General features: G+C 35.8%; 1 protein-coding gene across 1 annotated transcript; it reads right to left on the bottom strand.

Annotated features, from left to right (window-relative positions):
- Positions 1-12,588: 12,588 nt before the first annotated feature.
- LOC120088504 (protein FAF-like, chloroplastic) lies at positions 12,589-14,603 on the bottom strand. The gene has a single exon (XM_039045869.2). The coding sequence runs from the start codon at positions 14,489-14,491 to the stop codon at positions 13,202-13,204; it is 1,290 nt and encodes a 429-aa protein (XP_038901797.1). The 5' UTR covers positions 14,492-14,603; the 3' UTR covers positions 12,589-13,201.
- Between the last annotated feature and the right edge of the window lie 203 nt (positions 14,604-14,806).

Raw genomic sequence — 14,806 nt, 5'->3', positions numbered from 1 at the left:
AGAAAAAGAAAATGTATCTTCATCGTATCAGTATCCTCGTTTTTTAGAAATATATGTTTAAAAAAATATAAAAAATGATGCATCATTAGACGTATCCGTATCTTAGTTTTGTTGAGATTGACGAATCACCGTATTCAATCGTATCCATATCGTGTAGCCGTATCTGTGTTTGTGCTTCATAGCCTCCCAACCTGATATAACGAAGATGAACTCTTCGTTCTAGTCATAGACTGCAAGAATATTTATGGAGATTTCCTCCTTCCTCGTCCTATATCATGGTCAATTTACGATACTGACATTCACTTTGACGTACATGCTGTCCAATACACCCGAAAAATTCTATTGAAATTGTTTAATCATGATAATTCAAGAAGATGTCAACACAATTTATTTCAAATGTATTAATAGAATGATATTGGAACTTTGTTCTACCTTAAACCATTTCCATCGTCCACTGGTACATACACATGTAATCGGTTGGGGGTTTTCAACAAGACTGCTGTAGCTGTATTAATGCTCTAAGAAATGCATTAAATTATCTCGAAATTGTCTTGCTAATTCTCGAAAAATGTGTGCTTACTACTCGATTATTCACATCGTGAGTAAGAATTTGTAGGAACATTGCCACCTTCTCTTCAATACCAACATATCTACTTAGCTCCAAACATCCCATCGTTTTAATCATGTTGCACAAAATCATATATATCTTCTATCCATTCAAGTACTCTCACGACATGCCAAATCACTGTGGAAGAACGTCAGTTGCTGAATGTAGTGTTAATGTTCGCTGGTTGTTGTTATATCATTCTATTATTGTTAAGCAGCATTGCCAATGTCAAGAACAATTGCCATTGAGACTCTATAATATTTGTTATGATTTAAAACAACTTCTGAACAGTCTCAATCATACTAAGGTAAGGGGGAAAGTATGTAGATCTCGAAAGGATGAATTATGCTTAGAATTAATGAACTTGAGTTTAGTTACAAAATGAAAAGTCGTGACAACTGAGTACATCACTCATATCCTACTATCTCAAGCCAAGTGTATATTATGATTATCCGAAAAATGAAGCCTATTACAGTTACAGTAGTTGTACTACATTGTCCTACGCCCTAGTTATTAACTTGTCTAGCGTGCGTTGTACTGTAAGACCTATACGCATGCTCCGCTTCATCAAAGGACTTGTGTAATGCCCTCTTGTACTTACTGACTTGTTTATGGCATTCGTGCCAGGATAGGTAGATCCTAGGTTACGACCAATGAATACGACATAGAATTTGTATTTTCCCATCTACCTATATTTTCAAAATAAGGGGAGTCAATACTTGTGATAAGCGTTGAGGTGAATTGTTTTTTGGGAGTTAGGATTCAGAGGTTCTAATGGTTATGGTATAAGAGTATGTAACCCTTTACTACTTATAAAAGACTAAATTATGCAACTAGATATTCTAGTTGACAAATTATAAGTGTAACTACGTAAAAGCGAAACAAGTCTACGTAAGTATGATAATAGTTGAGATCTTTGGATTTGTCTAAAATTTATTATAATAGTTGAAAACACATTAGCTTATAATTTAAGCATACTCTAGAGTTTCAATAAATGATAGTTTCAGAACTTACTTAATAACATTACCTAGAACAACTATGTGTAGTTAATATAATAAATATCATCTAAAAATATAATATAAAGTGTTTGGGGGATATATATATAACCCAACTCCATGGAGACTCTCAAACTGTGAGTTTAAAACTCACCATGGAGACTATCAAACAATTCCTTAAATGAAAATGGTAAGTAAAACGGTGGGTTTAAAACTCACCATTTTCTTTTAAGCGGGTATCAAACATAACCCAACTCCATGGAGACTATCAAACAGTCCTTTAAAAGGTCATTTTTTTTTTAATAAAAAACAATTTTAGAAATCTAAAATTACATTAAAAGTTAATATTAAGTGCATCATGACTTTTCGGTCCTACATCTCCATAGTTATACTAAATAAATGTAAAGTTTTAGAAAAAAATGGTTTATGGTAAATTATTTCTTAGTGATGATATGAAAATTAATATTTTAGTCGAGGGACATATGTCTTTCTCAGTTTGTAACCTCTGAATATATTTCAAATGCACACTAACCTACGGAGAAGTTGGTTAATAAGATTTTAATATTTATTGTTAAGGATGCCAACACAGCCAACCACATCCCTAACGAAAAATCCACCCAACAGCTCTGTCAGCAGTGCAAGACTTCATAAATTACAGTCTTTCCTCCCTACTAAAAGAATAGGATTTACCAAAGGAATAGGATGGTTACAACAAAGTGTCTAACAATTTATTTTGTTGAGTTATTCATGCATTCCCAAATTAGGGATTCCATATTGTATAAATACATCACCTATGTACATTTCAATATACAAGAAATTATAAAGGAAAAGTTGGCTTGCCACTGTCGTGTACCGTCTGAGTTATCGTCTGCCTGTTTGAAACTATCGTTTACCTTTTCTGATACTATCGCCTACCTCCTGAAAATATCGTCTACACGATATCATCTATTTTCTACCTCTTGACGCTATCGACTACCTCCTTTAGACGTCATCGTCTACCTCCACCAAACGCTATTGCCTATCTCTTGATGCTATCGTTTACCTTGTCTAAGTGCTATCGTCCATCTCTTGACACTATTGTCTACCTGTTGACGTTATCGTCTACCTCTCAAGCATTATCGTTTACTGTCCAGTCGTATACCTCTTCAAACGACAATGAGCACTTCGACTTACCGCGTGAGTATGGCATATCCTTCAACCTCATATTTTAACTTGGTATCAGAGCTAATAATGACCAACGTCAATCAAAGAAACCTGGGAGCCACCCTCGGCATAGCAAACTTCAGCGGCCCACCCTTAAACTAACTCCTCAATCAGATAACCTCAATTAAACTTGATCGCAACAATTTCCTTCTATGGAAAAACTTGACGCTTCCAATTCTTCGAAGTTACCGACTCGAAGGATACCTGACCGGACAAAAGGTTTGTCCCCCAATGTTTTTGCAACCTGCAGTCAGTGAGAGCATACCGATTGGATCGACTGGAGCAGGAGCTGCTCCACGTAGTGCAGAAGGAAGCTCCGGCAGTGGTGCTTCCAGCTCGTCGACAACACTTGAGGTAAATCCTCAATATGAAGCGTGGATGGCTGTAAATCAACTCCTCATCGGCTAGCTGTATAACTCCATGACACCAGAGGTTACCATTCAAGTGATGGGATGTGAATGTGCAAGGGATCAGTAGACTAACATTCAACAACTCTTTGGTGTTCAGTCCAGGGTTGAAGAAGATTATCTTAGACATGTATTTCAAACAACCAGGAAAGGTAATTTGAAAATGGAAGAGTACCTTTGAACTATGAAAATGAATGCTGACAATCTTGAGCAAGCTGGTAGTCCTGTGCCACCAAGAGCTGTTGTTTCACAGGTACTACTAGGACTTGATGAAGAGTACAATGCCATCATGGCCATGATCCAAGGAAGAGCGGACATGTCGTGGCTTGATATGCAATCAGGACTTCTCCTCTATGAAAGGAGATTGGAACATCAGTCAAACCAAAAGATGACAGTAGGCTTTAACCAAGTCAGTAATGCATCAGTGAATATGACAAACACTAGACATGTCAACCAAAATAACAAGACCAATAACAACAATCAGTCTACTGGGGGGGGGGGGAGGGGGACAACGAGGTGGTGGTGGCCATGGCAGAGGTCGAGGCAGGGGAAGAAACAACACAAAACTTGTATGTCAAGTCTGTGGGAAGGTAGGACATATAGCGTTTTACTGCTTCAATAGGTATAACAGAGATTTTGTTCCTAATTCTTCTCAAAACAAGGGACAACCCTTCCTCAACAACCAGACCAAAAATACACAACCTCACCCAACAGCCCTAGCCACTGCTTATGGAAGTAACCCCTTTCTAACAAGACAAGAAAACATGACTGATTCAAATTGATATGCTGACAGTGGTGCCTCCAATCATGTTACTTTAGACTTCAACAATCTTGGCAATCCGACTGAATACTAAGGTACTGAAGCAGTCACTGTAGCTAATAGTAATACTCTGGAAATTTCTCATGTTGGAATTGCATGTCTGTCTAGTGATGCCTGCAATTTGAAACTGAATGATATGTTATGTGTGCCTGCCATAGCAAAATATTTGGTTAGTATATCTAAGCTAACAAAAGACAATAACGTATTTATTGAATTTCACACGGATTACTGTCTTGTTAAGGACAAGGGTACGAGACAAACAGTAATGAAAGAAATGCTTAAAGATGAACTATATTAGTTAGAAGGTGCAGAAGTCAGCTCGAAGCCAGTAGGAAACAGAGTACCATCGCAAATAGTGCACAACAATAAAGATCTGTCTGCTCTTAGCATATCTTTGAAGCATAGGGTGTCTAAGGTTACATGGCATAGAAGGCTTGGCCATCATTCGTCAAAACACTAGAATTTATTATCAAAGGCTGTAATCTCCCTATGTTATCTAATGAAGAGCTCAAATTTTGTGATTCTTGTAGCTATGGCAAATCGTATTCTTTAGCCTTCTCTAACTCTAACTTAAGAGCGTCTGCAACCTTTGAACTTATACATACTGATTTGTGGGGTCCAACTTCTTTCTTGTCTATAGATGGGTACAAATATTATGCTATCTTTGTTGATGATCACAGTAGGTACACATGGATCTATCCTCTGAGGTTAAAAAGTGACACACTTGCAGCTTTTCAACACTTTCTCACCATGATACAAACTCAGTTCAATACACTGATCAAGTCCCTACAGTCGAATAATGGTGGAGAATTTGTCAAGATACACAAAGTCTGTCATTAGCTTGGCATTGCCTCCAGATACACCTGTCCATATACGTCAACACAAAATGGAAGGGTTGAGAGAAAGTACAGACATATAGTGGAGACAAGGCTAACCCTACTAGCCCAATCACATCTTCCCTTACATCATTGGTGGGATACTTTCTTATACTCAACTCTGCTGATTAATGTCCTTCCCACCCCTGTTCTAAATGGACAGTCTCCAATGGAAGTGATGTTAAAAAAGAAGCTCAGGTTTGAGGAGCTTTGAATATTTGAGTGTGCATGTTTCCCCTGCTTGAGACCTTACAATTCACATAAGTTAAGCTATCGCACAGAGAAGTGCATCTACTTCGGTTCGGCTATGAATCATAAAGGCTATAAATGTCTCAACCCCAATGGTAGGCTATTCATCTATTGGCATGTTGTGTTTGATGAAACTAACTTTCCTTGTCAGGTGTCTTCTTCAGCTTGCAGACCAGCTAAGCAAGCAATTGCCGTCCACCCGGTTTTCCCGCTGCCCCTCAGTTAGGACACACCGCACAGTGACTCTATGCCCTCTACGTACACAACCTCACCCTCACTAATTATCAGAACAACCCACACCTAATCACCAGTTAATAACTCTACAGATAGCCCAACCTTCCCACCTCATTCTTCTGATCGTCTATCCACCAATTGTTTACCCAACGATTGTCTACCCTTATTGTCTAGTGTCCAACCCACTGATCGCTTACCCACCAGTTTCTTACCCAGTGATTGCTCACCTAATGATCGTTCACCTACCGATCGTTTATCCAGTGATCGTTTACCCAGCGATCGTTTACCCTCATCGTGTAATGTCCAGCCTACCGATCGTCTACCCATTGATAGTTTACCCAGCGATTGTTTACCCTCCATCCGCTTACCCACCGATCGTTTACCCTCTGATCATTTACCACCTGATTCACCATCGCCTATCGTCCAACCCACCGATCATTTACTTTCATTGTCCACTGCCCAGTCTTCACCCGATACTGTCCCATACTCTGTACCCGTATCTACTTATCCCATGATTACCCGAGGAAAGGCAGGCATCTTCAAACCCAAAATACTGTCCTCCCAAACCCAAAAAATACTGGTCCCTAACCGAACCTACCCGAGTCAGTGATGCGCTCAAAACCACGTAGTGGAACAAAGCGAAGAGTGATGAATTTCAAGCACTGATGAAAAATCAGACCTGGATTTTAGTTCCTTTGTCACCGTCGATGAACGTTGTTGGCAATAAATGGGTATTTAGAATCAAACGAAGTCCTAATGGCTTCATTCTACAAGGCATGCCTCGTAGCAAAAGGCTTCCATCAAAACCCGGGCATTGATTTCTTTGAGACATTCAGTCCAGTGGTAAAGGCGTCCACCACCTGGATCGTCATTAGCCTTGTTGTATCCAAAGGGTGGCAGTTGAGACAGTTAGATTTCAATAACGCCTTCCTTAATGGGGTCCTCGATGAAGAAGTTTACATGTGCCAATTGCAAGGATTTGTTCATCCTCAACTACCAAATCATGCTTGTCGCTTACTCAAGGCCATAGATGACCTTAAACAAGCGCCAAGGGCCTGGAACAACACACTGAAAACAACACTATATAGCTGGGGCTTTCGGAATGCTAAGTCTGATACATCTCTCTTCATATATCGGAGCACTTCAGCCTTGATACTCTTACTGATATATGTTGATGATGTAATTATCACTGGCACCAATCCGCAGGTAATCAACAAGCTTGTAACAGCCTTGAACTCCAAGTTTGCTCTAAAGGATCTTGGCTAACTCCATTACTTCCTTGGAGTCCAACTGCACACTGTTCCAAATGGAGTTCTACTGAATCAGGAAAAGTATATCAAAGACTTACTTCACCGCCTTGACCTTGGAGATCTAAAACCGGCAACCTCTTCGAGTGTTCTAAACAAGCAACTCTCCATCTCCGATAGCACTCCTCTTGACAATCCCTATATCTATCGGAGCACGATTGGCGTCCTACAGTACTTAACCACCATGATGTGGTTAATCATCTAAGTCAGTACTTAAATCAACCTATGGACATTCACTGGCAAGCGGTGAAGAGAGTACTAAGATATGTGAATGGCATTCGAAACTTTGGCCTCTATATTCAACATGGGTCTGACCTGTCTGTTTTGGCCTTCTTCGATGCCGACTGGACAGCCAACATAGACAATCGAAAATCAGTTGCTGCTTATTGCATCTTCCTTGGTGGTAATCTTGTCTCCTGGTCCTCAAAGAAAGAATCCATTGTCGCCTGGTCCAGCACAGAGTCTGAATATAGAGCGCTTGCTCATGCCTCTGCAGAAATCATCTAGGTGTAACAACTATTGTCTGAGATTGGTGTCAAACATAAGTAGGCTCCAGTTCTGTGGTGTGACAACCTCAGCGCTGGTGCTCTAGCCGTCAATCTGGTGTTTCATGCGCAGACCAAGCACATTGAGATCGACATTCACTTTGTTCGTGATCAAGTCCTCAGTGGTCATGTTCATTATGTACCATCCTCCGACCAAATCGCTGATTGCCTCACCAAGACCTTAACACACTCACAGTTCTTCCACCTTCGATCCAAACTTGGTGTAGTAGAGCTACCCTCTCGTTTAAAGGGGGATGTTAAGGATGCCAACACAGCCAGCCACGTCACTAACGGAAAATCCACCCAGCAACTCCGTCAACAGTGCAAGACTTCATAAATTACAGTCTTGCCTCTCTAACAAAAGAATAGGATTTACCAAAGGAACAAGATGGTTACAACAAAGTGTCTAACCATTTGTTTTGTTGAGTTATTCTTGCATTCCCAAATTAGGGATTTCATGTTGTATAAATATATCACTTATGTACATTTCAATAGACAAGAAATTATAAAGGAAAAGTTGGCTTGCCACTGTTGTGTACCATCTGAGTTATCGTCTGCCTGTTTGAACCTATCGTTTACCTTTTTTGATATTATCGTCTACCTCCTGACGCTATCGTCTACACGATATCGTCTATCTCTTGACACTATCGTCTACCTCCTTCAGACGTCATCGTCTACCTTCACCAAATGCTATCGTCTATCTCTTGACGCTATCGTTTACCTTGTCTATGTGCTATCGTCTGCCTCTTGACACTATCGTCTACCTCTCTAGCACTATCGTTTACTGTCCAACCATATACCTCTTCAAACGACAACGAGCACTTCGACTTGCCGCGTGAGTCTGCCATATCCTTCAACCTCACATTTTAAACTTTTATTTATGTATTTAATCTAAAAATATTCAAGATGTTCATCATTCTTTATTATTATTATTTTTTTTATAAATTATTCTTTGAGTTTAATAATTGAGGGGTGTGATTTCGAACTTTTGGTCCAATAATTTCTTTGAACAAGTTGACCATTTTCATAAGTCAGAAAAAGAATAATTTGACCAAAAATGAAAATACTCATTTTAAAAAGATTAAATTATAGAAAATATCCTTAAACTTTATACTTTAATTAAAAAAAACTAACTTTTAATTGATAATATTCTTAAACTTTTTTAAAATATTCAAAGACACTCTTACCGTTAGTTTTAGATGGAAATTATTAATAGTCTGTTTAAAAAATATTCCCAAACTTTCAAAGTTTTAATAATATCCTTAAAACTAAAAAAAAAAAGTTAATGAAAAATGTCATTATTATGAATATATGGACGAAACCGTTACTCTATTAGTATCTTGTTTAAAGAGAACTTATGAACTTTCAAAAGTTACATTACTATCCTTAATCTTTCAAAGGAAAAGAATACTTAAAAATGCTCTTATCGTTAGTATGGTTAATTTTTGTTTTTTTTGAAGTTATCTTGATTTGAGAAAGGACCAATTTGAAAACAACTCTTACAGATACTTTTATTTTTCTCACCATATAGATAGACCCTCATTTTTCTCCTATGTGTTCAGTTGTTACACTAATTTTTCTAGCAATGAACACAACCCAAGAATTTCAAGTTAATATTTAAAATCCCAAATCAAAATCTCTCCTCAAAATTTAGCAAAACGATAAGTCGCCAAATACAATAAGGGCCAACAAAGAATATCATCTTCAATCATGAGGAACCTTTCTTAAGTTATGACAATAAATAGGCTAATTTGAAGTACTGAAATGAACAACAAAATCTTTATTGCTATAAATTTAGTAATGCACATGTTTCCCTTTTTTTCCTTCTACTAGTTGTCCTCAAAGTTTTGTCCCAAATTCTTCACTTGTCTCTCTCTTTTATATATATATATATATATAATTGAAGGGGACATTTTAGAGATTGGAGAATTGAAAAAGAGAGAAGAGGGTATTGAATAAGATAGAGGAAAACATAGGGAAAATAAGAAAGTTTGTCATGGATTGTGAAGCAATGGAGAGAGAGGAAATGAAAGAAGAAAAGTTTAGAGGTGTTTATTTTAAAATAAATTAGTACAAAGTTGAAAGGTATTTCCTATAATTTAGGTTTCTAAGAAATATTCTCCTAGAAATGAATAAAACTTTCTATTAAGGGCTAAAATTGAAGGAATGAATCAACATAGTTTACTTCCCTATTATATCTTATTAAATGCATTGACATTAATTTGAGTTATTAAACTATTTTATTTAAAGAAAAAAACGATTATCGTCGTGAATTTTATTGGTCCATTGTCCAATCAATTCTTTTGTTTAACAATATGTGAGAAGGAGGAATTGAATTCTAACTTCAAGATTGATAGTATGATTACTATGTCAATTGAACTATGTTTATTTCAGTATTGGTCCATTTAATTAAAATTTTAATGATTAAAATTTTAAATTTTGCATGTAATAAATTAAACTATATAGTAAAATTAATAATAAATTAATTAGAACTCTCTCAATTTATAAAATATTTTAATACATATTATGTTATATCTATTATATCTATCAATTAAAGTGAGAGTCACATATGATGGTCGTCATTTAATTTTTAATATTAGAAAACGAAAGCATGGTTAATGCAAATACTTGTTTGGCTTGTTTATTTCTAATTTAAATAAAGAAAAGTATCATTACAAGTCAGAAAATGCCCAAAGAATTTGAAAGATAATCTCAAATGGTGAAAAAAAGTTATATCATATGTAACTCTTGTACCTGCTCCACCAACAAAAACGTCTTTACGGTGGAATTTTGAAATAATTCACTTTTTTTGGGTTTAAAATCACTTTAAAATATATATATAATCATTGATCAAATTAATATTTAATTTTATATTTTTATTTATATTTTTCGTACTAATAAAAATGATTTGAATCAAACATATTTTTCGAATGATTTTAAAGGGATAAAAATGAATTTAACCCTTTTAAAATCACTCCTAAACGTACTATAACTCAACTCTAATTCTCTAATTAATTTCATCTTGGTATTTTATGCTAGCTTATTCTTTTACTCTTGACCTCATTTTTCTAACGTTCACATCAATTTTTCTCTTAGTGCTAATATGATTACTACTATATTGGCATCCTAATATCTTTTTTAATGGAGTAAGGCTTTTATTATAATATATATACGGTAATTGAACAATAGCGAACATGTTCTTATTGATGGTGTAGGGTTTTCGTTGAGTTCGTTCAGATGGCAAGGACACCATACATTATCTACTAGATTTTAGTAGATAATGTGGCAAATTACATTCTCGTTATCGTATAAACTTCAAAAAAAAAAAAAGGACATATATTAACTCTTTACTTTACTATGTAGAGTATTCTCATTATCATGGAAATCTTTCTGAGTCAATTTTCCTCTCTTTTTAATATAAAATATTAGAAAGGTAAGCTTCACACTTAGTCTCAATTTAAGTAACAGTCTTTAGTCCTCTAATAGTGTCTAACGAAGAGTATAAGCTGAGCCAAGTTTAGAATTTAAATTTTTTTAGATCATTTTGGGTTTCAATTAATAATTATTATTTTATTATTTTAATTCACCCATTACAAAATTTAGTTTTATTTTTTTGGAAAATGGTTTAAGTTTTAGTCATTGAAATTATTAGCGGTAGATTTTAATTGAATAGACTTGCAAAGTAAAGGATTTTAGATCATGGAATTATTGGTTTAGAGATGCAATTGACTTTAACTTGCTTGCTTAGTGAAGGGGTATATATAGATGATTTTTTCTTTACGTTTCTTTGCAGTGATTAGACAAGTTTTTGTATTGAAAAAGACCAAAAAAAGAATTTTTGACTACAATAATTAAGATGAAAATTTAGTAAATTTCTTAATTTCAAATCAATTTTGATTTCGTTGGGTTTTCTGTCAATATTTTCAAATTCGGAGTGCCCACCTCAAGAAAGCATCATCTTTTCATATTTTTGAGCGATAATTAAGCGTAGCCATTTTCAACATTTCACTTTCATATTTTCTTTAAGCTCTTACAAACACACAATTGTGCTTTATCCTTAATTATTTGACAAATATTGATTTCATTTTGAAATTTAACATTTTTTTAAACTTGAGATTTTACTTCCTACTTAACACATGTTAATTCAAATATTATCGGTAGAACAAAAATTACTTCGACATTAAACTCGATTTACAATTAAGTTTAGTATTGATAGTTTTATCTAGGAATATTTAAAAAATCCGATGACACGAGAAAATCAATCAATCCAATCCAATTCGTGTGGTTTAAATTGAGTTATCAATTCACTTGGATTGAATTGGATTCAAATAAATAAAAATTTTATGAGTTGAGTTGGTTCATGGGTTCACCTAATATAACCCAAACCAATCCGAATTTATTATTAACTTAAATATATATATTTTTGTTACTTATAACACAATTATTTATACATATATTAATTTTAATTTTATTTAATGTCAATATTTTTTGAATAATTTATTCTTCAACAACTTTTAAAAGTAGTTTCTTTGTACTTTAGAAATAAAATTTTCACTATATAAATTGAAATTAAGTTGTTAATCTTAATTCAATATATGAAAATAATCAAATCAAATTTTTACATATTTACGTTTTTCTTCTTTTAAGAACAAAATTTTAAATAAATGATCCGATTAACCCGAACAACCCAACCCAAATATTTCATGGTTGGATTGGATTGAGTTCATTTTTCAACAAAGGTTATTTGGATTGAATAAATTTACAACCCGAACAATTGGATTGGGTCTAAAAAATCTTTCAACTCAACTCAACCAATCCATGAACACTCCTAATTTTACCAATGAGTTGAGTTTCATGTTGACAAGCAAAGCAAAATCATTGCAATTTTTTTTCCCGAGTTAAACACTATGTGGGTTGAGGGATTTGTACTTTTTAATCCCGTAGACGATAAATTATATTTGATTTAAATGTTAATTTGGTTATTGTATTTTTTTCTTTAATTTATTTTGATTTCTATATTTTTAAAATTTAGTCACTATACTTTGATTCATGTACTCTCAAAATGTTCATTTTGGTTATTGTACTTTCAACTTTAGTTTATTATGGTATCTGAATTTTAAAAAAATGAACATTCTTATCCCTTACAAATGAAGTAAAAATAATAATGAAGAGTCTAAAATGGTCACTTACATTTTGAAAGTATAAAAACAAAAACAAACCAATTTTATAAGTGTAGGGACCAAAATGAACTAAAACAGAAAGAATAGAGAATTTTGGTCCTTATTTTATTTCTATCAACTATGCTCGTATCGATAAGATGAATGTAATTAGGGTAGAGAAAAATAGGATTTGAAGTTTTAGATATTTATATTATTTGCATTAGTATAATAAATATGTAATAATAAGAATTCACAACACTATGAATCCAAAAGGAAAACCTTAGTAGGAAAGTAAAGCAACCCCATATCAGTGTTGGATTATGATGTTGCAAAAATGGAAGATCAATTGACACAGACTAGACTCATACTCAAACCCCATTGGTTAGATCATCATAACCAAGGAAAAAAGAAAAAGAAAAAAAAGTTATTTTGAGAAAAGAAAAAAAAAAAACCCATCAAAATGTATGGGACAGACAAGAAAACAGTTCAGTGGGTCAAAGATCAGCCTATGATTTTGTTCAGCTTTGAGAGATCGCACAAACTTAAAATGAAATCATAATGTACACTTTTTTTTTTCCCTCTCTTTTTGGGGTCACTTTCTTTTTCTTTTTCTTTTCCCCCCCCTTTGATTTTCTAATTTCTAATTGCTAATTTGAGATAATTTTCTATCGTCTTCTTCGATAGCCTCTCTGTTATTGCTTTTTGGGTAAATAGGAAAGAAATGGCTGAGATTTAACAATTCAGAATCAATATGTATGGAGATTAGGATATGGGTTTTTCCGGTGAACGCCGGCGGTGGCTCAGGTGGTGGCAATGCAGCAGGGCTCCCGGAGAAGAACAGACCTTCTTGGCACTTTACAACCATTCGACAATGGAACCATATAATCTCCTCTGTTTCCTCTCAGAATAGAAAATTGATGTTTCTCATCCGCCATTTGATTGTTTGAAGAAATAAGTTTGCGGGTTACGCTATGGATAGGTTGAGTTTGTTGTGGGCCAATTGGGTTTTGAATTCCGGCTGATTTTCCGGTGGATTTTGGTCGCCAGTAGTACTCGTATGCATTCAGGGAACCGGCAGCCGTCGCCGCCGTGAGTGACGGCGGACGCGGTGGAAGAGACTGTGACAGTAGAGTTGGTGTCTCTGAAGCATTCTTTTCCTTCGGCCATGCCGGGTTCCGATTGATGAATCGATCAGGCTTCTTCACCATCAATGGTAATCGGTGGAAGTTCATAAGAGAGCTCGGCAATCTCGGAACCTTCTCCATCGGAACTTCCAATTCCTCGGCTTCCAAATCATTCTCATCGTCTCTCTCTCCAACAATTTCCGATTCTTTCACTTCCTCAAACTCCCTAGCAATTAATTCCTCCAACTCATCTTCTTCCTCTTGAACCAATAAATTCGCCGGAGTTGTAAGAAAAGAGAGAACTAAACGGCCATCACGGCGTTCGGCACGGAAGTTTTTCCGAGAAGGAACAGAGACAGCATCGAGAATTAATCGACCATTTTCCCGGCGAGACTGAATGCAAACAGACGCACCATCGGGGGAATTAAGAGAAGAAATCGGCGGCGGAAAAGACCTCGGCGGCGATTTTATACGTCCAAACTTGACAGGCTTCCATTCAGAAGTATGTATATGAGGGTACTCTGTTTTCGCCATCAGTTCATCGAAGTCTCCATCCTCGGAGGAGGAGAAGGCATCGGAGCCAGTTTCAGATCCAAGGCTCTCGGTGCAAATCTGAAGACTCATTTCACTGAGAGAGTGAGAAGTTTTTTTGAGAAGAGGATGAACATAGGGAACAGAAATAGTGGATTTGGGAGGATCGGAAACAGAGTTGTGAAGCAGAATTGAACTCCAAGAATCAGGATCCCGGTGTTTTCGAGACTCGTGAATCTTGTGGTCGTGGTTGTGGTTGGGGAGAGAGAATGCTTGGGAAGAAGCGACTTTCCTGATGGAGGAGAAGCATTTGGTGGAGGACATGTCGGCGGAGAGAGTTCTTCTCAAGGAAGGGGGAGGGAGTGTGGGGGAATGGAGATCTGAAGAAGGGAGAATGGTGGGGATGCCCTGTTTGTAATGGTGAAGGGTCTTCATAATGGAAACAGAGTGTTGGGATATGATATGATATGAAAAAACAGAGAGGATTGGAATCAATCTGAAAAATAAGGAAAGGAGGCTGAAGCTGATGGGGCTTAGCAAAGAGAAGGGGAAGGGGAAGAGGGTATTTGTAGCAATTCAAAAAACAGAGCACACTTGAATGGAACCACGTCCCCTGGGACCCACACTCTTACGCCACTTCCTTTCTTTTCCTTTCCTCTCCACTATTCTATTTCTCTTTTTTTTTTTTTTTTTTTTTTTTTTTTTTTTTTTTTCTTTCCTATTAATTACTCCCTTTCTTTTTTTCATTTC

Source organism: Benincasa hispida, chromosome 10 (genome assembly GCF_027475165.1).
Source record: "Benincasa hispida cultivar pf3 chromosome 10, pf3_genome.v1.1, whole genome shotgun sequence".
Classification (NCBI taxonomy): Eukaryota; Viridiplantae; Streptophyta; class Magnoliopsida; order Cucurbitales; family Cucurbitaceae; genus Benincasa; species Benincasa hispida.
The sequence above is the reverse complement of the archived record's forward strand: the minus strand, read 5'-3'. Positions and strand labels throughout refer to the sequence as shown.

What these genes read in the sequence shown, in the direction of transcription:
- LOC120088504 (XM_039045869.2), bottom strand. Translation starts at nt 14,491, where the DNA reads ATGAAGACCCTTCACCATTACAAACAGGGCATCCCCACCATTCTCCCT.